This window comes from Aspergillus thermomutatus (genome assembly GCF_002237265.1).
Source record: "Aspergillus thermomutatus strain HMR AF 39 chromosome Unknown NODE_5, whole genome shotgun sequence".
Classification (NCBI taxonomy): Eukaryota; Fungi; Ascomycota; class Eurotiomycetes; order Eurotiales; family Aspergillaceae; genus Aspergillus; species Aspergillus thermomutatus.
The window spans coordinates 61,149-84,494 of record NW_020798053.1 but is presented as its reverse complement, the minus strand read 5'-3'; the positions used below and the strand labels follow the sequence as shown (position 1 = coordinate 84,494).

General features: G+C 49.8%; 9 protein-coding genes across 9 annotated transcripts; 1 reads left to right on the top strand and 8 right to left on the bottom strand.

Moving 5' to 3' along the window:
- Nucleotides 1-250: 250 nt before the first annotated feature.
- Nucleotides 251-850, bottom strand: CDV56_107611 (uncharacterized protein; the record flags this gene model as incomplete). Its single annotated transcript, XM_026761230.1, has 1 exon — nt 251-850. One exon carries the CDS (start codon nt 848-850, stop codon nt 251-253), a length of 600 nt encoding a protein of 199 aa, XP_026618668.1.
- A 5,398-nt stretch (nt 851-6,248) lies between these two features.
- On the bottom strand, nt 6,249-6,966 carry CDV56_107354 (HNH endonuclease signature motif containing protein; the record flags this gene model as incomplete). Its single annotated transcript, XM_026760973.1, has 3 exons — nt 6,249-6,572; nt 6,634-6,804; nt 6,856-6,966. 3 exons carry the CDS (start codon nt 6,964-6,966, stop codon nt 6,249-6,251), a joined length of 606 nt encoding a protein of 201 aa, XP_026618667.1.
- Nucleotides 6,967-7,921: 955 nt separating this feature from the next.
- CDV56_107262 (uncharacterized protein) lies at nt 7,922-8,736 on the bottom strand (the record flags this gene model as incomplete). The annotated part of the gene is made up of 3 exons (XM_026760881.1): nt 7,922-8,098; nt 8,158-8,567; nt 8,616-8,736. 3 exons carry the CDS (start codon nt 8,734-8,736, stop codon nt 7,922-7,924), a joined length of 708 nt encoding a protein of 235 aa, XP_026618666.1.
- A 1,505-nt stretch (nt 8,737-10,241) lies between these two features.
- CDV56_107089 (transcription factor TFIIIC subunit TFC6) lies at nt 10,242-12,485 on the bottom strand (the record flags this gene model as incomplete). Its single annotated transcript, XM_026760708.1, has 2 exons — nt 10,242-11,089; nt 11,141-12,485. 2 exons carry the CDS (start codon nt 12,483-12,485, stop codon nt 10,242-10,244), a joined length of 2,193 nt encoding a protein of 730 aa, XP_026618665.1.
- A 625-nt stretch (nt 12,486-13,110) lies between these two features.
- CDV56_107010 (uncharacterized protein) lies at nt 13,111-14,138 on the top strand (the record flags this gene model as incomplete). Its single annotated transcript, XM_026760629.1, has 2 exons — nt 13,111-13,146; nt 13,206-14,138. 2 exons carry the CDS (start codon nt 13,111-13,113, stop codon nt 14,136-14,138), a joined length of 969 nt encoding a protein of 322 aa, XP_026618664.1.
- A 234-nt stretch (nt 14,139-14,372) lies between these two features.
- Nucleotides 14,373-15,175, bottom strand: DPM1 (dolichyl-phosphate beta-D-mannosyltransferase; the record flags this gene model as incomplete). The annotated part of the gene is made up of 2 exons (XM_026760575.1): nt 14,373-15,006; nt 15,072-15,175. 2 exons carry the CDS (start codon nt 15,173-15,175, stop codon nt 14,373-14,375), a joined length of 738 nt encoding a protein of 245 aa, XP_026618663.1.
- A 564-nt stretch (nt 15,176-15,739) lies between these two features.
- On the bottom strand, nt 15,740-16,337 carry CDV56_106892 (uncharacterized protein; the record flags this gene model as incomplete). The annotated part of the gene is made up of 2 exons (XM_026760511.1): nt 15,740-16,083; nt 16,142-16,337. The coding sequence occupies 2 exons, from the start codon at nt 16,335-16,337 to the stop codon at nt 15,740-15,742; spliced, it is 540 nt and encodes a 179-aa protein (XP_026618662.1).
- An 849-nt stretch (nt 16,338-17,186) lies between these two features.
- CDV56_106729 (uncharacterized protein) lies at nt 17,187-19,343 on the bottom strand (the record flags this gene model as incomplete). The annotated part of the gene is made up of 1 exon (XM_026760348.1): nt 17,187-19,343. One exon carries the CDS (start codon nt 19,341-19,343, stop codon nt 17,187-17,189), a length of 2,157 nt encoding a protein of 718 aa, XP_026618661.1.
- A 2,681-nt stretch (nt 19,344-22,024) lies between these two features.
- On the bottom strand, nt 22,025-23,217 carry CDV56_106504 (uncharacterized protein; the record flags this gene model as incomplete). Its single annotated transcript, XM_026760123.1, has 2 exons — nt 22,025-23,048; nt 23,105-23,217. The coding sequence occupies 2 exons, from the start codon at nt 23,215-23,217 to the stop codon at nt 22,025-22,027; spliced, it is 1,137 nt and encodes a 378-aa protein (XP_026618660.1).
- Nucleotides 23,218-23,346: the final 129 nt, after the last annotated feature.

Here is a 23,346-nt window from a genome sequence, read left to right as displayed (position 1 = left end):
ATACAATGGACAATCTATGAACCGAGATCATCTCTGAAAGTCGTATGTCCATTCAAATATACCGTGGCACATCAAGTCGTCAAAGTCCGGAATTCGCAAATGGACACATTCAAGTGAAAATTCGTCAATCCGAGTAGTCATTTTCGTCATTATATCAGCCTTTGAGAAGAGTCCACTGTTTCGACAGAGACTCGTACAGGGTTCTCCTTTGGTCTTCCTCGAGCGGACGAGCAGGTGGGCAGCAAATCGCCTAGTACACACGGCCTGTCTGGTTGAGAGCCCGCGCAAAGAGGCCGCTGCCAGCTGCGATTGTGCCGTTCAACAATGTGCGAGCTGAAATCGGCACCGTCTCAGTTGCATTGTCACTGCGAGCTTTGAAAACATGAGGGCCGGTGCTGTTGGTGCTCGAGAGCGATCTCCGGAAGCTCTTAGGAGGCAGAGGAGATTTGTGAGTGAGGTTGAAGCTCCGAGGGTAGACGGGATGGTCGTCCCCCGGCAAAGGCGTCGGCCAAGCTGGTACACTGCTCAATGATGGAATGCAGGAGCTGGACGACGGTGTAGCCCATGAAGACGGTGTGATGACTGGTGTCGACGTCGATGTTGGCATATCAGTCACGGTCACGGTCACGGGAGCCTGAGGGATACTGGGAGCGGTCACAGTCTCGGTCGCGGTCTCGATCGCAGAGCTGGTCTCGATTCCGTTGATGTTGGCGCCGCCAACATTCACAACTGAATAGGGTTCCTCCTGTCTGCGCACGAGGGTGTTGTTTGCCTGTCGGGGGAGGGCCAGGGGTACTGCTTGTGTACCCAGGACAGAGATGAAGAGAATGGCTGCAGGAGAGAAATGCATATTGAGACGGGGTAGATAGATCCTTCAAAATAAAACAGGATAGGACAAAATGTTCTCAATCTGAGGCCGTTGCGAAGAAGATATGTGCAAAAGAGATTTCGTTGATGATACTCAAAGTCCGCTACACCTTCCAGCGACCAACGATATATATCACAAAAAGCCAAACTCAATCTACACATTCATCATCAAGATTGAACAGAAAAAAAGACCAAAATTCATGCAGGCTGGCTGCCATCACGGCCGGAATCGAGTGAATCCACTCATCCGAGATCCGCACAAGGAGGCTGGGAAAAGGCAGCAGCGCATCGCACTGGCCCAGCCACGATGATTCTGAGCTGTCATGTCATATTTTTCGACTTTTCAATCATCATGAGCAGTTAATTGATTGCCGATCTTGAGCATCTTGATCCTGCTGGCAGTAGCCTGGCACTATAATGATCGACTGAACAGTAGACTTGACCTCAGCATTAACGTTGTGGTACAGTGCTGCACACCGCCAAGCATCAACGGACGGCTGTTGTGGCTGGCGGGATCCACTACTGCTGCTCCGGCGTCGAACCTCGTGGGTCTTCTATCTACTCTGCTATTGATAGAAGATTCGTCAGGGTGGGTGATCGGTCAGCATAGCTATATAAAGTAATCCACAACCGAGCAACACACCCAACCGAGTGGCACACAGTTTCGGCCACCTCAGCTCCTTCGCCCCTGACTTGCTTCGCAGAGCCAGACAACCATTAGTTATCATGCCACAAAAGACTGCAGATCCAGTGATCAAATCAGAAGATCGAATACAGCTTGCACTAAAAGCATTTAAGAATGGCCAGTTCAAAAGTATTCGTGCCGCAGCAGCAGCATATGACGTTCCCTACCGCACACTTACATACCGAATCAACGGTCGAAAATCACGGACTGATGTACCAGCAAACTGCCAGAAGCTTAGCAATCTTGAGGAAGCTTCTTTGAAGAAATGGATCCTTGATATGGATGAGCGCGGCCTACCACCAACTCATGCTACCGTACGCAAGATGGCAGATTTATTACTTTCTCATCAGAAACCTGGCACATCAACTGGAAAGAACTGGGTCAGCAACTTTATTAAACGGCATGATGATCTTATATCAAAATACACCTGTAAATATGATTATCAGCGTGCAAAATGTGAGGATCCAGAGATCATCAAACAGTGGTTCAATGTAGTCCAGAATACTATAGTAAAATATGGTATTCTTGAACAGGATATCTACAACTTTGACGAAACTGGCTTCTAAATGGGTGTGGCCTCTACAGCAAAGGTCATTACTGCATCCCGCCATTGAATAAGCCGCGTACGAGCTGTACAGCCGGGGAATCGCGAATGGGTTACTGTTGTTGAATCTATCAATGCTTCTGGATGGTCTCTTCCCCCCATGATTATCTTCTCTGGCAAGGTCCATTAATCTTAATGGTATGAAGATATTGACCCTGAATGGCTGATTGGTCTGAGCGATAATAGATGGACCAATAATGGGCTTGGATTATTATGGTTGGAAAAGGTCTTTGAAAAGCATACTGCGCAGCGTACGCTAGGGAGACATTGGCTTCTGATTCTAGATGGCCATGCTAGCCACGAATCTGCAGAGTTTGATCTTTTCTGTAAGAATCATTATATCATCCCTCTTTATATGCCTTCTTATTCATCTCATAAGCTACAACCACTTGATGTTGGCTGTTTTGCACCTCTAAAGGAGGCATACGGCATGCAGGTGATGAGCAGCATTTGAAAGGGCATTAATCATATTGATAAGGAGAACTTTCTGACACTTTATAGAGAAGCACGAAAGGCCTTATCGTCCAAAAATATCCGCAGTGGATTTGAAGCCTCTGGTCTTGTTCCATTGAATTGCCAACGGGTGTTGGATAAGCTTACTATCAAGCATATTACACCACCATCTACTGCCCATGGGCCTTCAGATCAGGAATGGACTGTAAAGACTCCTTATACAACTGCTGAGGTACAAAAGCAGATGCACCTCATTAAACAACTGATCAATCGCAACTCTGAAAGTCCTCCAAATGAAGCAATCCGTCAGCTAGCAAAATTGGCTGAATGTACCATGCATAAAGTCCTCCTACTAGATCAGGAGGTAAAGGAGCTTTGTGCAGCAAATGAAGTACAAAAGCGAAAGCGTACAGCCCCCAGATCTTTTATTGCTACTGGGGGCGTTCTGACAGGGTCTGAAGGTTAACAACTTGCTCAAGAAGCAATACAGAGAATGGGCTTAGAGGATCCGATTCCTAGAAAGCGCGCGCCACCACGATGCAGTAACTGCCATCAAATTGGTCATATTAGAACCAGCTGCCCAAGTAGATAATACAATTCTTTTATGTTTGAGAAAAGGCTTTCGTTTTATTGCGTAGTTGTAAGATATTTCATGATTCTCCAACCATGGTCAAGATCGTGTGCCGTTCGGCTGGGTGTGCTGCTCGGTTGTGGATTACGTTAACGTAATCGGACACCGAACGGGCCACGACACCAAGCGGGCCACTTCTCCCACCCCTGAATCTTCCAACGACTAAATCAATTTTTCCATCCAACATGGCATCAAAACAAGAAGAATCAGCGCTCGTATTAGAAGATAGAATCAGCCTTGCAGTCAAAGCATATAAAAATGGCCAGTTTAAAAGCATACGAGCTGCAGCAGCAGTATACGACATACCAAGGTCTACCCTTACCTATCGAATCAGTGGTTGAAAAGCACGGGTTAATATACAAGCAAACTGCCAGAAGCTTACCAATCTAGAAGAAGCATCCCTAAAGAAGTGGATTCTAGATATGGATGAGCGAGGTCTCCCACCTACTCATGCTATGGTATGCAAGATGGCGGATATACTACTACATGAGAGAAATGGGGAATCTGTCAGTGAAAGATGGATTACTAGATTCATTAAACGACATGACGAGCTCACATCCAAGTATACTCGCAAGTATGATTATCAACGCGCAAAATGTGAGGATCCTGAGATCATCAACCAGTGGTTTGATCTTGTTCAGAATACCATAGTAAAATATGGTATTCTCGAACAGGATATCTACAACTTTGATGAGACTGGCTTTTAAATGGGTGTGGTCTATACAGCAAAGGTCATTACTGCATCCTGCCATTGAATAAGCCGCGTATGAGCTGTACAGCCGGGGAATCGCGAATGGGTTACTGTTGTTGAATGCATCAATGCTTCTGGGTGGTCTCTGCCCCCTATGATCATCTTCTCTGGCAAGGTCCATTAATCTCAATGGTATTAAGACATAGACCCTGACTGGCTGATTGGTCTGAGCGATAATGGATGGACCAATAATGAGCTTAGTTTATTATAGTTGGAAAAAGTCTTTGAGAAGCATACTGTGACGCGTGCATAAGGAAAATATCGGCTTCTGATACTTGATGGTCATGCTAGCCATGAATCTGCAAAGTTTGACCTATTCTGCAAGAATCATCAAATCATCCCTTTATATATGCCTTCCCATTCGTCTGATAAACTACAGCCACTTGATGTTGGCTGCTTCGCACCCCTAAAGGAGGCATATAGTGCAGAGGTGATGCGCAGTATTCAAAATAGCATTCATTATATCAATAAAGAGAACTTTCTGGATCTCTACAAGGGAGCACGAAAAGCATTATCACCTTCCAATATCAGCAGTGGATTTAGGGCTTCTGGACTAGTTCCATTGAATCGTCAACAGGTGTTGGATAGGCTTACCATTAAGCATATCACACCACCCTCTACTGCTCATGGGCCTTTAGATGGAGACAGGGAATGGACAGTAAAGACTCCTTATACTACTGCTGAGGTACAAAAGTAGATGCAGCTTATCAAACAACTTATCAGTTGCAACTCTGAAAGCCCGCCAAATGAAGCAGTTCGTCAGCTGGCAAAAGCAGCCGAATCCACTATGCATGAAGTCATTCTATTACGACACCAGATGACTGAGCTTCGCGCAGCGAATGAAAAGTAAAAATGGAAGTGTACAGCCCCAAGATCTTTTATTGCTACTGGGGGTGTTCTGACAGGATCCGAAGGTCAGCAACTTGCTCAAGAAGCCATGCAGGCAATGGACTTGGTGGAATCAGTTCCCAGAAAGCGTGCGCCACCACGATGCAGTAACTGCCATCAAATTGGTCATATTAGAACCAGCTGCCCTAGTAGATCCAGATAATTCGAAAATTTCTGTTAAATTGACTGTGTGGTAGTAAGATATCTTATGGTTTTTGGGCGTCAGCCAAAATCAAAATCGTGGTTTCCGATGGCCCGCTCGGTGTCGTGGCCCGTTCGGTGTCCGATTACGTTAGTTGTGATATTGTTAGTATCATAGAGAGGTAGGCAGCAGCCAATTTGCTTCACCGTTCTGCAAGAGGGCTGGAGCTGATCGTCGCCTCGCATGTTCTCACCGCATCGACTCGGCAGTCCCATATCAGAACCCAGAAATAGCCAGCGCAATCCAGTTTCTACAATATGATGAGCCCTAGAAAAGACCCAGCTGTTCAGGCCGCGTCTAGCAGAGGTGTATGCAACAAGGCAGAGGTAATTATGACATAGCTCTAAGAACAGTTGTTGAAAATGTAGCAAGCAGAATCGTCCTCACAAGATCCAGATTAATGTACGCAATTTCTAGTACATATGACCACTGAGTATGACGACGGAACTTCCGTGCGCTCAGCTGTACTAAGTCGCCATGGCTGGATGGGACCCAGAAGCTATGGAGCTGATAAGGAGCCAGACGGTGAAGGAAGAATTCTGGTGTTCATCTGTCTTGAATGCTGAGGACAATCATCAAGTCAAATTATACCACCTGACAAGTGTTACTGGCGCGTTGTATCCAGAATCTGCGATTGATTGTCCTCTAAAATTGTAAGCAACAAGAGAAAACAGGCCGCAGGAAACAGACTGGTCTTGAAATCGCCCTTGCATGTATGAGAATTGAGATCAAGGCCGCCTGACTTTCCCTCGACAACAGTATCCTAGCTCTCAACACGAGCGTAGCAATCGCCATAGGCCAAAACCTCCTATCCTGGAGTCGATGATGCATGGTGGAAGACTTGCGGATCAAGACTGTCATCATGCGCTGGCCCTCAAGAATGAGGTGCATCCGACTCACCTGGTCAAAAAAGTGTACCATGACCTTTATGCTCGTGATAAACATGTAGTTGGCTTGCTTCACGCCAGCTGGCGGTCGTTGAGTTGGCCTTCCCGTAATCCAAAGCCCTTCACAATGTTCCGGGTACTGTCTCTCCACTTTATTCCAACGGCGAGTAAGAACCTAGCTTAAGAGGAAAGTTGGGTGCACAGCTTCCTACCGTAGATAATAGAGAAACGAAGCAGAGAGAAGGGGTTCGGTGTGAGGGAGGACAAACGAAACACGTTTTCAAACTGCCACAGAGTCCCATAAGCCGGCCCTCAGGTAACGAGCAACATCTGTGGAACCATCAGGTCGAAGCTGGGCGGCGTCGGGGCCATCTTTTAAGTCTTCCCACTCCCGAATCTTACGATCTATGAACTCGTTCATTCCGGACGCATTCAAAATTTCAGCAACCCGAAAATGACAATCGAGCAAGACCGGATTTGGCAGAGGGATATTCTCGGCTCCCCCCGCCTTCCGGAAAGTCACGGTGCCGTCTTCGGGAAGTGCGTTTCGAGCATAGGAACGGAAACGTCGGTAAAGCTTCAACTTGTATTTGTGCCGTACATCCTATACAGACGGATTCCATCAGAAAGTGGGTATTGTGATAGCCAGCCTAAGTAGTACACACTGTGGCCTCGAAAGCCATTAGGAATTTTCCAAATTGCTTATGAAGATCGGGAAGCAACATCATGCCATTGGAAGGATGATAGATGTTCTCCACGTTCATGCCAGCTCGCCGTACTTCTGGGAAGCATTGGTAAAGAACGGTCCACACATCAACCACACTCCGGGGCGGTCCCTATTTCACATCAGTATATCCGTTGAAACACGGATATGGAGAGTGCTCTACCTGTGTCCATCTCCATGAACCATACGCATAAGGAATGATGTGTGCCCCCTCTAGATCCGAAGCTTTTACATTTTCCAGACAGCCGCGCTCTTTCCATCGGTCGGCGTCCATTACATTGGAAACGACACAACGATACCCATCTCGTTGTAGACAGGCATTTCTGAAGTCCTCGTCTCTTGATTGGGCTTCGTCATCTGCATGCGGACTCGCCGTAACAGATGGTGTTCTGCTGTGGGCTTTGACTGTCAAAGTGTTAATTGTCAGAGGCACAAATGTAAGTGGGTTTCTGGACACTTACTAGGACCAAGTAAGCCAGTATAGATCCTATGGTAAACTTGCCAGAAAGCTTGGTCAGTTATCGCAGCAACAATATCTCTCGCCAATGATTCTCGTCCGTTCTGTGGCAAATATTCCAAACAGGAGGTAAGACAAGGCTGTAAGAACTGCTCATCTTTCCATTTCGAAAGCTGATAAGCCTGAATACGTTCCTTGGCTCTTGGTTCTAGCTCTGACCAAGATAGTTCTGATGGATTAGTAGAGATCTCAGACAGACCACGGGCTGCGACCATCTGGGGGCTCTGAAACAAAGCTGCTGGCAGAGGTTGCTGGTCATCCTCTGGCTGTCCAGCCAGGCGACGGGATCGGCGGCTCTTTGGAGAAGCCCCTGAAATCTGATCGCTAGGTTTCCACTTATGTTTCTTGGAACTCACCGTTGCCTTGATCCTGATCTCGGATAATTGTGGCTACACGTGTGTGTATGAAGAGGAAAGGCGAGCAAGATACTACTTAGTATCAATAACAAATAGCACGTTCACCGCTAATATTTTCTGCCGGCAGATAACCATCCATGTGATGTGATGTCATAAGCAACTTCCATGACCGCCTTCGAGAAGGAGAGAAGCCGAAAGGGGGTAAGAGGTGTATTTACTCTTAGAAAAGTTAAGACATATGTGATCATGAGTCATGTGGTTTAAGGCAAGGGTGATCACCCTAGCCTCTTGGTCTTGACTTGAATGCCATTATGAATTTCCAAATTAGGCATGAAGATCCCCATTGGAAGGATCGTTCATGTTCCTGACGGCAGGGGCAGCCAGGCAAACAGAGGCTGGAGCACTCCCTCAAGGTAGCGGGCCGCGGTGATGACGGCCGCCAAGGACGCAGCCTTGCTGGTAGTGGGCGCGCAGTCGGCGGCATGGGACAAAAGAACAACATAACATGCCAGCGGCAGAGCCGCGGCTGGGAACTGCCAGAGAGCAAAAGTTAGCAGATGCGTCAAGCAAGAAATGCGGAAAACCAACATACTAAGAGGCAGGGTTGGTGCATCCCCGCGCAACGGGAGTACTTCTTCCCTGCCGGGGAGTATCCCAAACAGGGGGGAAGCACCCCCATTACGCAGACTGTCGGCGCTTGGAGGCACTGATAGCAAAATAACACAGGCGCAGCAGGAGCAGCAGGCGGAGTGACGCTGCGCGGAGGGGGCGGCACGCGGACGGCTAGGGGACCGCCCTGCTGGCCACGAGTCGTACGACCACCGCGACCAGCGGGACGGCCTCGACCACGGCGAGAGGGAGCAGTGGAGGCTGCGCCTTCACCAATAGGTAATGATATCTCAAAACGGCAAGGGCCCATTCTCCGAATAAAGACAGTGCTCTTGTATGTCGACAAGAACCCAAATTTGAGGTTACTAGAGCGCATGTACTTGACGAGTTGCCCTGAGGAAACGTCAGACACGGTCATGAATCAGGTTCAACTGGACTTACCAATGTGATGCTCGACGCCGATTAAATCCATGTAGCCTTCACGAATAGAATAGTGCGCAAGTTCAACTGTCCAGAAAGACTTGAGTTCTCCAACAGCCACTAGGCGAGGTGGTCCCTGCATGTTGAACATCGTGATATCAGGTACTTGACTTATGTCCGTTGGCCCTGCAGATGACTGATAATCACCGAACTTCTAGTGGGAGAGGCGAGTAGTGGCAAACACTTTGGAAACAAGCGTGTGGTGGCTGCCGACACAGCGTGGGCGTGTTATGCTCGATAACGCGATCGATGAAAAAAGGGCGTACGTCCATCGGATCCCAATCTTTCGCTGAAGTTCTCACGCTCATGCCAGCTCGACGTACACCTGGGAAGCATTGATAGAAAATCGTCCATACATCAACCGCATCTGGGATCTCATTCCACAGGTTTGAAATGTTCCAGTACCGTTAGAGCATTGCGAACACGGCTCGCTGCTGGAGTCACCCCGAACTTGAAGTAGAAGAGCGTCCTGATGTGATTGATGTTTATTCTCCTTACACAACTCTTTTCCATTCTTGGCCGTCCAATCCAGTTTGCGAACAGGATCGAGCAGGTCTATGCAGGATCGTTGGCTTTTGGTAAGGGAACGGACGATCTCATTCTCAGCTGCCTTGATGGCACCGGCACGGTCGGGGATATGGATTGACATGGTATTCGATGACAACGAATCAACTATGGTAGTACGATCTTTTGGATGAAGGATCAGCATATCAGTGGAAATACGGACATGGGGGGTTTATACCGATCTGCCTTTCCATGACCATAAGCATAAGGAATGATGTGTGCCCTCTAGATCTCCGGCCATCACATCTTCCAGACAGTCGAGCTTGATCGGTCGACGCAGCAAGAATTTCTCTCACCAACGATCCTCGGCCGTCCTGTGGTAAATATTCCAGACAGGAGCGAAGACAATGCTTCAGGAACTCCTCAGCTTTCAGTTTCCGGTTCGAAAGCTGATAAGCCTGAATCCGTTCCTTAGCTCTTGGTTCTGACTCTGACCAAGATAGTTCTGATGGATTTGTAGAGATCTCGGATAGACCGCTGGCAGCGACTATCTGGGGGCTTTTCACTTGGACTGCAGGCAGAGGCTGCTCACTGAGCTTCCTTTTATTCCTCCTTGGAACTCATGGTGGCCTTGATTCTGATATTCGAGGTCTATGGATACACGGACGGGTGCGAAGGAGAAAGACGACCAAAAGAGCATCTCAGGAACACGCAACAGATTCACCGCTAATCTTTCCTGCCGGCAGAGAATATGTGAATATACCGTCTATGAGAACTACCTTATATATGTGAATATGCTATCTGATGTCATCAGCAACTTTGATCCAGTGAATTAATTTGGAGAGCGCAGGGACTTACGACAAAGAGCAGCAACTATAGGTTGTTGCTGTCTGCCTAGACTACTCCCGGCTCAGGTAGAGAGGTATTTCGTAGCCATACTCTGATGCGAGAGCTGCAATGGCTCTAGATGGCCACACTACTACTCCAACCTTGGTCACAACCGGATAAGCTAAGATTAGCGGATTCCTTCCTGTATCAACTACCAGCTGTCCATCTCAAGGGGTCATTTCACATCGGAATCATCTAGATTGCCAAATCCTCTACCCTAATCAATCCACATCCCAACCCAGCACTGGCCCATCCCGCACACAGCTGGTTGGGATTCCACGTCAGTGCAGTAATGTGTGTCGCTTCGTCGAAGATGGTAATCATCATCGTGCCGTTGACCATCCTACGATCACCCACCATGTTGCGCAAGAGACTGAAGCTTTCAGCACGGTAGCCGTCAATGAATCGACTTGTCCCTGCGCTGTCGGCCTCTTGTCCGCGCGCCCATTCATGCATGAACCAGGTCTGCTGCCACTGTTTCTCTTTGGGGTGCACTAATCGGCGGATGGGGCTTGTCGCAACGACTTCGCCGCCTGCGCAGCCCAGGAGGACGCTTGGATGCCAGAAGCTGCACGGCGCAAGAGCGGAGACCGTACTTGGTAGTCTTGCCACGGCCGTTGTGGTGAAGAAGCGCCGCACGGCGAGGAGTCGAGCAAAATCGTTCTCGTCGCTTGAGAGGAATGCATGGAGCAAGGGAGAATAGGCCACATGGGGCGACGCCATTCGCATTCGGTTCGTTTCCACGGTGTCCTTCTGAAAATCGACGATTGAGGACAGGCGGGTTTCTCCGTCCATAGATGTCGTACACAGCAGATGAGGATGGGTTGGGTAGGCCGATGCCAGGTTCAGGACGTAAGTGCGGTGAATTGGTTCGTAGAAGTAAGGTAGAGAGGCTGACGCGGTTTCTTCTGAAGGTAGAATGCTCCAGATAGCAACAAAGCCGTTGGCGCAGCCAACAGCAATGTCAGTTGGAGAAAGCCAAGCCACGCATGTGCATACGGTCGACGGGGGCTTAGCCTCGAAAACTGGAGTGTAGATTTTGTCTACAGATCGTCAGCCGAAGGAGCATCAATTGCGCTCTGTAGTCTACTTACTGAACTCTGTCGCATTCGGATTCCTGCTCAGCTTGACGTCAATAACTCGAACATAGCCGTCTCCCCAGACTCCAGCCAGGAGTCCCAGGTTCTTCAAAGGATCTTCGTCATCCTCGTCCCGTGCAGCCCGAGGCATAGGACACCAGGCGATTCGTCGCAAGTCACCCCAGTCGGTGCAAAGAGCCAAACGCAGCCTCGGCTTAAAGCTCATATCAAGGGTCTTCGTAAAGCTGTCGTCTCGCTTGGCTTTGAACGCCCACAGCTGCAGTGCACACGGGTAAGGAGCAGAAGATCTGAACGGGAGACCGGCTTGATTCTTCAAGGGGTCTGGGTAACTTTCCTTCTGCTCCTTGGTGATGGGCACCGCGACGCCAAGGTACTGCGTGAGACCGGACTGATTGGGTGCCCAAGCCATGCATTGAATCTTCTTCCCCAGATTGAGCAGCCACCCTTCGCGTCGCGGTTTCTTTGATTCTGTTGATTTCTTTCCTGCCGCGCTCTTCTTCTCTCCAGATTTCCAGGCTTCGCCGAAATTGACCGACTCATTCTGCCCTAGCCGGAACCTTTTCTGAACGTCCACTGGCCCTATTAATACCGTCTGCTTCTGCTGCTGCTGTGCCATATACCGTGAGCGAGCCTCCTCCTCGTCTATTTTTTCAACTCGCTGCCTCTTGCGGAAGAGCCCCCCAACATCATCAGCGTAGTACCAGTCCCAACCACGGGTACTCTCCTTCCTGACATCCTCCGGTTCAGCGCCAAAGGTCGCGCCATACGTGTAGTCAGGAAATTTCTGAGCTTCATTCAATGAAGAACGCGTAGGAAACGTCGCATCAATGCCCTTGGCCCATCGGTCCCGTGTATACGCCATGGAAAGTAGATCCCTCTCGTCAGTACCAAAGGTCACCTTCATGTGGGTCACCTTTCCCACATGCTCGCCGGGGTTCCATGTGCCCCGGAAGTGAATCTCATCGTCAGCAATAGCGACCGTGCCGTCCTGGTGCCGTCGCTTGAGATTCTTGACTCGCGAGGACCCGGCCTTTATGGGCTTCTTTGAATCAGTTCCGTCTTCGTTGTCGGAGACGAATTCATCATCGTCGCCGGGTTCATCGAGCATCTCTACGTCTTCATCTTCGCCTTCTTCCTCTTCCTCCTGTTCGTCCTGAACAACGTTGTACTCCTCGTCCGAGGAATCATCTGCAGGGACAGGCTCCTTTTCTTTTCGTCGAGAGGAAGAGGGTCCTTCTCTAGAGTCCGACTCATCGCTGACTCCCGCAATCTCAAAGGGATCGCTTGTGTATCTGGTTCTCGCCCCGGATAGGCGGTTGGACCTGCGTGTACGAGGCATCTGGCGATATTACCTTACCACCCTTGGCTTCTTGGGATGATGTTAAAATTGACGATTCCAATGATCGGATAAAATAGCTCTTTCATGCTATCAGAGCCTCTCAAGTGGCGAAACTGATCCTACCCATCAAGTCCGATCAATGTGATGGCATATGGGACTGAGAATGCAGTCGCAATGTTTGATCTGATATAAAACAGATCCTCCGTATCAAGAGCTGGATGAGGTCTTGGCGTAATTTTACTCCTCAAAACAGCCAGTGACAACATCTGATAACCCCACAGCATTAAGATCGTATCACAATACAAATATCTATAATTCAAGAAAAAAATGTTTGAAGGAATGCTATTTTTGAGACAAGACTGAATTCATTCTTATTGATCATTATCCTGGGAACAGTGCATGTTGAGGACTGAAACTCAGTAGGCCCCGCTCTACGGATAGTGGAGCTGCGTCCTGATATCATCGGTTCTATGACAGACCTGCCTGTCTACCACAAACAAACCAATATCTACACAGTAACTGATGATCAGTTTCCTCAGAAGACTTAAATCTCCTAGATTTCCCCTCAAGGACAGAATCTCGCTAGTTCATCCTTTATATATCTGAAAGATAGACTTTAGTCATCATGTCAAAATCACACCCAGGAACACTGCATGAATACGTAAGCATAAACATCGATCAACGCATCAACGGATCAAGCACAAGCTAACTGAAGAGAAGGCCCCAAGGCTGGTCGCCTTCGAATTCACCAGCTCCACGCCCCAAAAACCACACAGTCTCATCTTCATCGGCGGCCTGACAGATGGCCTCTGCACCGTCCCCTACGTAGCACCACTCGCCGCCGCCCTCGAACCAACCGACTGGTCCGTCTTCCAAGCCCAGCTCTCCTCTTCCTTCGGCGGCTGGGGCACCGGCAATCTCGACAAGGATGTCGAGGAGATTGCGAAATGCGTCGACTTCGTCCGCAGCCTCAAGGCCTCGGCCGCCACGGCATCGGCACCCGGGAAGATCGTCATTATGGGCCATTCGACCGGAAGCCAGGACGTACTGCACTATTTGTACTCTATCTCTCCTCAGGGAGACCGGGACTGGCCTGTAGTTGACGGTGCGATCCTGCAAGCGCCCGTGTCCGACCGGGAAGCCATGCTCGCGGAGACGCGCAAGCCAGGCGCGGAGGGTTCCGTGGCGAAGGGCGCGTTCGAGCAGCTGGTTTCGCTGGCGCGTCAGGCTCCCGCGGCTGATATCATTCTGCCGTTGAATCTGAGCAGCAAGGTTGGCTTACCCCCGGACCCTGTCAGTGCGCGGCGGTTCTTGAGTCTGGCGAGTCCGGATAGTCCTGCGAGGCCGGCGGAGGATGATCTGTTTAGCTCGGATTTGACGGATCAGCGGCTGCGCGAGACGTTTGGGGCTGTGGCGACGCGGGGGCTTTTGAGGTCGAAGCTGCTGGTGCTGTACTCGGGGAATGATGAGTTTGCGGCGCCGTGGGTGGATAAGGAGGCGCTGATGGCGCGGTGGAGAGAGGCGACTGAGGCTGGGAAGGCTGGGACATGGGATCAGAATAGCGGGATCATACCCGGGGCAAGCCACAATGTCAGGGATGAGGGACAGGCTGATCTCGTTGAGCGCGTCACTCGCTATCTGAAGGGTATCTAGCTTTGCACTCGATGTGAGATGGCAGTGGAATGAAATCATGTCATAATTTTCGCGTTTTATTGTACACACACAGGCCGAAGACAGAGCAGCAAGTAAATAACCAAGGAACATGGCAGTAGCAGTATTAGAGACATAAGAGACGAATAAGGGTATGGTGAAGTATGTCGAGGTCAAAGCCGACCGTGAAGAGAACCCCCGAAAAGCCTTGCGAACAACGAACGCGCGAGAGAGAGATCAAACCTTCAACCACAGATTCATCACACCCTTGAGATACTCGACAATCTCATGCCCGCCCAACTTACTCTCCCCGTACAGCCGGTCGACAAACGTAATCGGACACTCCGCAACCTTGAATCCCATCGCCTTGGCCCGCACCATCATCTCCATCTGGAAACTATACCCCTTGCTCTGTGTACTGGAAATGACCTTCTCCAGCACACTCTTCTTGTACAACCGGAAGCTCCCCGTCAGATCACTCACGCCAGGCATGAGCATGACATCCGCAATCAAATTCGCCGTCCGCGACGTGAACTTCCGGAACAGATCCCAACCATAAACACCGCCCTTGATGCCGTCGCGGCTCGCATACCGCGTGCCCGTGACGATGTCCGCGTCCGTCGCCGCCTGGATGCGAATCATCTCGGGGATGAACTTGGGGTGGTGGCTGAAGTCCGCGTCCATGATGATGACATAGTTGCCGCGGACGTACTGGAGCCCGTGGATATAGGCTGTTCCCAGACCTAGCTTGCCGGCCCGCGGCTTGAGGTTGATGTGTTCGGGGCCCCAGAGGGCTTGGAGCTGTTTGGCGACTTCGAGGGTGCCGTCCGGGGAGCCGTCATCGACGATCACGATTTCCCAGTCGAGGTTGCTGTAGGAGCAGAAAGTTAGCAGCATGCGATTGACTGAGGAGGGGGCCAGTAAGATGTCTCTCACTTCTCGCGGAATGTTCGCTCCAGCAACCAGCAGATGATAGGGAGGTTCTTGCGCTCATTGTACGTCGGCAGAATGACCGAGTACTTGTTCTTTGTGTCGGCCATTTTACTCTGAAGAAATAAAAACGAACAATCGAATAGAAAGATAAGAACCCGAGAATTATATCAACACCGGAATTGAGCACGAAATGCAGAGAGTGAAATGGTGTTGTCGAATCCCCTGAGAGGCTGTAAATTAGACTCGAACTGGTGCGGGAGCTCCGCGTTCGTCGGTATCTAATCATACAAGTGGCCTCAGCTGTTTAGGCCAGGACTCGGCTCGACTCCCACTGCAATGCGCCCTCGAATGTTGGTCAATCAACATAGACAGTGATAGCCAGTCTGGAATTACAAATATCACATCGTCGGTGGATACGCGAAAGTCATCATCATCAATATGCAATTACATGCAAATCAGACTTCTGGTACAGACGTCATTCAGCGCACATTGTGTCCTCTGCGATGACCTTCAACATGGGCCATCTACAAGTATCCAACATCACATAAAAACCACGGACTCATGCCGGTAAGGTAATCAGTCAACGAACTACTCAACCGCCATCAGCATCCAACCCCCAGCCCCAACCAACCATCCCCGATACAACAAGCAACCAAGCCACCCCAGCCCCTCTACTTCGGATTTTTCCAAGACACCTTCTGCACCTTCCCATCATCCTCCATCTTATTATACGCCCGGTCATGCCGATTCTCAATCTCGGCATTATGCCGCTTCACGTCCTCTGGCACGTCCGGACGCGGGTTCCCCTCCTCGTCGACGTTGGGCGACCGTCCGTCGTTGAGGGTCGGCCGGGCGTTATTCGACGGCCTGCTTGTGACGTGCGGGTAGACCTCTGCACCGTCGTTGCTGCGGCGGGTTTCCTCGTCTGATGGGGGTTGGTTCTGAGAGCGTGAGCCAGAGCCGGATGAAGGTGAAGACGAGCCCTTGCCCTTGCTGACGTCCGGGGGAGGGGGTCCTGTGCCACGGTCAGAATCGAGCAGAGCATTCAGGTACTTCAAAGGTGGGAAACTCACCTGGGTGTTCGATATCGCGCGTAGCCTTGCTCGTTTGAGCTTCTGTTTTACCTTCTGGTTTTTGTTCAGCTTCGCCGTAGGAGCTCTGAGAGTAGAATCGCCATGGTTGAGGGAAGACGCTCCTCTGGCGGCAGATTGGAAGAGTCGAGGATTTGATTGCCTTCGATGAGAGGCTACTGCGGAAGATTGGATTCATTGTTGTAGTATATATTGGAGTATATTACAGATAATTGTTGTAAAAATAGTCGGAGTCCACTGGCGTAAGGTACCCGGGCAAGCATTTATTAAGAAACTGATCATCAACAAGCGGTTATATCATCGCTAAACCTCCCAAGGAATTGCCATCGAGATCGATTTCATACCGGTCACGGTGGCGTGTCGTCTCCTGCTTGGAAGAAGTCAACTGGGGACAATGACGTTTGAACAGAGTCATCTCCGTTGCTGATCGCCGGTTCACCTGAATGCGGCCAACCAACCCATACCTCTCCAATTTCAACACATTAAAAACATACAGAGCTCCAAATTTAGAATTTATCAAATTTCAGGCTTATTTAAATTGCCCTACTTTAACCGCTGGAAAGGACAATTCCTAATGATATTGCCATCATACCATATCGCTGTAACCCAGATATCTTGAGCAGTAGCTGCAACAAAAAACATGGAGATCAAGCATAGACAGAAGAGATTAGCCCAAAGCATAAATGAAAGGGTGGTGCCTTTTACGCACTATAACCTCCGTGTTAACGCCGTTAAATGATCTCCCCAGAAAAGAAATGCTAGAAGAGAAAGGGATATTCGAGACAGAAGTCGAGTCAGAACACTGTGGCAGTGAGACTAAACCGAGAACGCGTCAGGTTAAAAAGAAAGAAACCTCGTAGGAATAAAAATGCACGCCAATGTCAGAGAATAAACTGGGATCAATCGCCCCTGGCGGATTAAGTCGTGAAGATCATGCATGACACAGCTACCTCCACCTTTGAGAACGCCAACGCCTCGACCGAAAGACACATTTCATGATAAGAGACTTGCATATCAACAAGCCGACCTAATCGGTCAATGATGCGCAGTAGCACACACTTTCATATTGTGCCTTGGCTGTATAGGTTTGAGTCGCACTGCCATAGCTTTTAAGGGTCGTTGTCGGTGTTGGTTCTACTTCTTTGATCTCAATTGTCTCGGGGGAAGCCGTTGCTATCGATCCGTCGTCCAACACCTGCATCTGTTGGCAGTAGGGCGATCGGGAGCCTGGGTGGTTTCGCTTCTCGTCCATTTTGATCCGGCGGGGATAGTCAGGTAAAAGATCAAGAGATGTCGTGCCTCTCTTCCCATTCTGAGCCGTTGGCGTTTCGGTTGGTGGGGATGAAGCCGTCGAGCTCTGCCGAGCATCCTTGGATGTCTGATTCGTGTACAAAAAGAATTCTATCATGGTGCCATTCCACCAACAAAACCAAGGCCGATCGCCTGCTTTCACTGCCTGTTTGCGTTGGAAAGCTTGAGCCATGACGTCGCGCTCTGAGACGGAGCGCTTCGATGCAGCATTCGAAGAGAAGGTGTCCTGGGGGACAATAACCAGCTTGTCAAACAAGGTGAAGAAAGTAAGGGCAGGGCCTAGGGCCATGTCGCCCGAATCATAAGCCGGGGTCAGTTCCTGGGTCTGGGACAGAATCGGTGCCTGGGCACCATAAGAAAATGAAGAGCTCAGGGGTCGGTGTTCGAAAGTGATATTGTGCTGATGACCATCCTCTCCCTGAAGTAGGATCGGGATGTTGCCGCGAGACATGCAGCCCCATGAGGCCGTGTAATCCGACTTAGCAATGCAAAATTTCGACTGGTTCTTGGGACTGGCTGGAATGACGAACTCGCCTGTAGGCACAGGCAACACATTCGCCGGCATCGATGAGATGGGAGTCGCATCCGCCTTGGGGGTAGCTGTCACTGTGACGATGTGAGGACCTTTGTCTTTCGAGCTCTCCTCGCTCGCCGCCTTTCTCGCCCCAAGAACACCCCCAATGACACCTGCAATGCATGCTACCACGAAGATAACGATGCTTATAAGAACTAACGTCCAGATCGGCAATCCGCAGCAAACTCTCTTCTTGCCTTTGCTTTTCAACTTTTCCTCAAACGCCATAACGCCTGTAGCGGGCGGCTCCTCATGTTCTCCAGGAGAATGCCCATTCCCATTCCCGTTGCCACTCCCATTCCCATTCCCATTCGCCAAGTTTCCAGAATTCTCGGCCACTAACGTCCCAGAGGAAGCTTCTGACACTGGAGGCTCTCGGGACGTACTATGCGCTGTCTCTTCTGTGATGATGCCAGCACCAACTCCAGACTCCAAGGTCCCTGCCTCCTTCGGTACGACCCCGTCAGGGTACCGTGAATAAGGAGGAAGCTGCTCGGTATGGCCATCAGGCCCTATGAGATCCCCAACATCGTCATCAGCACGGCCAGGGGGTCGCTGATAGGCTTGTTCGTGTCCGGGAAACCCGAGCGGGATCACAGGATCATGAATGGGGGTATCCAATCCCTCCTCCGGCACGACAGCCTGCGAATACATGGCATATGGGTGTTGGGGCGCGCTTGAATCGCCTAACGGTCGCTCCATCGGTCGTACAGTCGATGTAGTAGCAATGCTGGGCGATCGGCTGACACCGACTTGCGGATACATCGCATAGGGATGACTGGGACCAGTGGCTCCGGTGTAAGGACTCATTGCGCGAGGCGGTAAGGAGAAACGCGAGGATGTACTTTGACTGCGCTGAGCCACGGAGGCATCTGTGTTGTTGGACGCAGTAGAGTCGCGGGTAGAAAAATCTAATCCCCCTTTCTGGGGTAAACTTGATCGACGGGGGGTGTCATCGAAGGAGACCCTAGCTTCGTCGCCAAATGGATTCTCGGTCACATCTGGAGGATCAATGGGTACGGTGTTGTATGTTTTCTGTTGGGGGAGGGGAGCTGAACGAAGCGTGTGAGATGAAGCGGTCGACGAAATTGATGGGCTGCGAGGAGTGAGGGTAGACTGTTCATAGTCAATCGGTTCCAGCGAGTATTCATCTGAAAAGACATTGAGGTTCGAGGAGCGACCGGAGGGAGAACGATAATGCATTGAGTCGGAATCGGGCCCTTGAGAGTGTCGTTGGGGGAGCGACTGCGAGGATTGCGAAAAGGAACGCGAGTGATCGGAAGAGAGACGCCCAGACATGGCGTTACACAGCCCTGTCGGGCCTCCTCTGATGTCCAGTCAGTCTGCCAGAGAGGGGGGTGGAAACAGTCACCTGAACGAGACTGTTCCGGGTTGACTGGAATCTAGGCAGATGAATGACGGAGAGGAACAAATCAGAGCGGGCTGAAGCGAAGAGTCGGGGCGTCGAGAAGGAGAAATGAATAATTTCTCCAGAGAAAGGGAAGTTTATGACAATTAAGATAAGGAACGAGGGATGTTGAGGTTGATGGTGGGTGGTGGTGTTAGTGGTAGTGGTGTTGAAGGGTTTCACTGGGAGGAGAAAGAGGGAGAGCGAGCGAGAAGGGAGACTTGGCAATCGGTACTACTGCTTGGTACTGGTTAGGTTAGCGCACCAGACACACTAAACTAAGGGAGTTGACTGCAAAAGAGGGACTCAGTCTAACTACTAGTAATGAGCGGGACGGGGTCTTGGGGGGCGCAGAACATCCAATGTGGGCTCTTTTTCTGGCCTAGACAAAAATTTAGGCTCCATGAATTATCTAGTTTAGTTATCTTACAGAGAAGGACTCTATCCTCGCTTTTGATGATACTACTACGGAGTACTCTGTAGTTGTTTAGATATTTGCTGATGATGACCATCCATTCTTATTTCTTACACGAATACAATCAAAACCTGCTAGTAGATACCTTACAGCGTGGTAATTTGCGGAGACTCGCCACTTGTGACACTTTCTCTGCCCTCCTTAGTCTCTAACATCCTCCGCTTCGGATGCTCAAATCATCATACAACAGCCAACAATCCTTGGTTTTCTGTTGGTTCTAGCCTTCTACTAGACTATCCACCCTCAGGAATACTAGGATGAAGCCATACCATAAAGTGCGCGGAGTACAGACTCTGATTTCACCGTTACCTTACTCTCCTTGAATTATGACGAAGCCAAGCTGTAATTAGGTTACAAGCCTGACCATCCGAATCTGAAACAAGTTAAAATACGCCATGGAAATAGCACCCTATGAGGATCGAGCATCACCATCCCGGATGTCCGTTTCCTGCAATGATGACAAGATGAACGAGATACATACTATTTATGGCATCTTCCTCCGATCGACGTTTCTTCAGTCTGAAGATATCTATAGAGGGTACTCCTGAGTTCTGAATCCTGACAGCTTTTGGTGATGTTGAAAAATACAGAGTACGGACACCCGCATCGAGAGATTATTCTCGCAAGATCGCTACAGTCCTATCCCCAGCCCCCACTACTTTCAAGGCCCGGTTTAATTTCCATAGAAGGCATGGAAAAGAACAAAAGAAGGGGACAAAGCAGCACACTAGAACAGACTACGCCTAACTGAACTAGATACCTTATCTAGACTAATTTTCCAGAATCGAACTGATGGGCGATTCTTTGGGCCTTTGGTGGAACCCAACCTGGAACGGCAAACTCTTTCTACCTGGATCTGAGTAGACAGTGGGACACTGCGGAAGTTCTGCGAAATGCAATTGTCCGTTAATCTGTCGTTCATCAAGATCATCCATCAAATAAGATACAGTAGTCGAAAAGGGTGCATAGCTGACAGAAGAGCCTAACAATTGCTGTCATCGAATCTCTCATACAGGAGTCTGCGTGAACGCATGGGTTCGAGACTACCTAGGGACAGTAAAGAGCGTTACGAAAAATCAATTGGAACCATGAATACTATCCCACCAGACAAGCATATACCTAGATCTTGGAAGGCTAATACCCCCGTCTACAATCTACATAGGGCAATGTACCCGATGATCGAGGGTCGGTGACTTGGTTGCCTCAGGTACCGGGTAGCATCATCAAATGGACAGAAACCTCATTGGATCAGGGCATGGACTCTGAAGTTCTGGACATAAGAGCCAGAGAGTTCACAATGTGGTTCGGAGGGCTTCGCACAGGAACAGACTCTTCTGTCCAATGGCATTGTGTGTTGCTCTTCGCTCCTCCGGATAAGAACATAATTCAAAGAAAGTTGATCCATTTGATCCACCTCGTCGGTATTTTCTTTGCTTCTTCAAATATGAGTGTTTGGGAATCAGTTACGCAGTACCGAGTCACCTTTCTACAAGTCTAGAACGTGAGGCCTTCCAACGAGTCTGGTTCAACCATTAAGAAATATTCTACCTTGAAATGCAATTAATTGAGTACCTTAAGGATGCTTGTACGTTTTCCCAGCAGAGCCTGTCACTGTCTAAATTGAGCTTGGAGATCGAATCTCGTCCTCAAAGTCTTTATCGATAGACAGAGAAGGCAGAAATTTCAACCTTCTAACCCTTTTAGGGATCACTCTCCTCCTTGCAATTTATAAAAGTTGGCAATGAGGAAAACAGGGAATAGGGCCTGGGATAGAAGTCCAAGCCCTTGCTCGGATCTGCTCACGATGGATTGCAGGAATGGAGGATTCAACGCGACTGAGTAATGAATCGCTAGCCTCATTAGGGATTAGGAGATATAAACGCCGGTGTGAGAGTCCTCGGGCTGTCCGGACGTCACCTGAAGATTTGCTTTGCAGAGGCTTTGGGACGAGCAAAGATGGGCGGTTCTCCTGATAGGACGAAGTTGCTCTGGCCTCTGCGGCACGCTTGGCTTCTGGCGGCAACGGCTGTCCGCATTCGAGCATTTGCTTGACTGGAAGACATATCTTCATCAGATTGGTGACCGCTGGCACGTTGTTCAAGGATTTCTTCGGAGCGCCAGGATATCCGACAATTTCACTTGCCCTTTTTCGCCCCAACCTCCTGGCCCACTCTGAACATCCGGTCTCACGCGAAGGTACCAGGCCCAAGCACGTCTATCCAGCTCCTCTTTGCTGAGAGTGCTGGCCCAGGACTGGCAGACCAGGTCGATAGCTTGCAGTAATTGGCCCAAGCAAGTCTCTTTCTCGGCTTCCAATTGCTTGACCGACTTGCGTTTCGTCTTGCTAGAGACATTGTCAGTCTCAGTAGCTGCGTTAGTAAAGGATTTGCAGAGATATGATCTTGCAGAATTCGGCGTGAAGATTGGAAGACTTTTATTGACTCTGGTAGCAGGGCTGCCCTGAGCACTTCGTAAGGCTTCAAGGTCCACGCCCCAAAGAGGGGGCGAAGTGTTTGAGCTCTCTGAATCTCCTCTGCCCAAGATCTCGGCAGAAGCGGCGGCAGCGGTCCCACCATCTTGCTCTAAGCTTGATTCTTCAGTTGGTCCGCCTTCTCTGGGATTATAATCCCACCGTTTTAACACCTTGATCTCTCGCCCTAGGACTTTGATTACAGGATGGCCTTCACCCAAACCCTCTTGCTCAGCGGTTTTGCCGTTTTCGATTCCTAGGCTGATAGCCTTCGAGCGGCTGTTGGCACTGACCACAGCTTGAGCAAGGCTGAGTCTGCTGGAGATTGGCTGCTCTGGCATCGTGTATTTCAAGGCACAGACTGCAAACGCAAGCACGAGAGGTGCCCTGTTAGTAAGCAGAACGATCCGCGACAGCTCATCTTCCGGCGCCGACGAGATAGGCAAAGAAAGTGCAGATTCAGTCTCGTATGGTGTGGTATCAATGCGAGCTGCTCCCCTGGCCTTTTTCTGCGGCGAGTCCAAATTGCCAGTTGGCGCTTGACGCTTTTTGGAGGCCCTCTTCGCAGCGTTCAGCACCTGTTTAGCAACTTTGTCATCTTTGAAAATCTCCTGAAGAGACTTCATGTCTGCTTTTGAAAGTTGCTCCACGCTGCTCAGATGTTAGATAGCTGCATCTGATGGAGAGAGTCAAAATGGTTCTCATACGATATTAGGTTGGCTTTCTGGAGATCCATGACTTTGCCCATGGCAGACGCCAATGGTACCTTGGCATCTTGAGACAAAAACCGCAGCAGAGACTGTATTTCAGCTGTAGCCATGACTGATGCTATTCATGAGAGTAATTGTTGTTTAAGATCGTATCGCACTGTCGGATTCAAGCTGCCTTGGTTGTTTCTGCCTCAGGCTGCAACGATCTCCGCCTCCGCTCCGATAGCCTCTCCTCGATT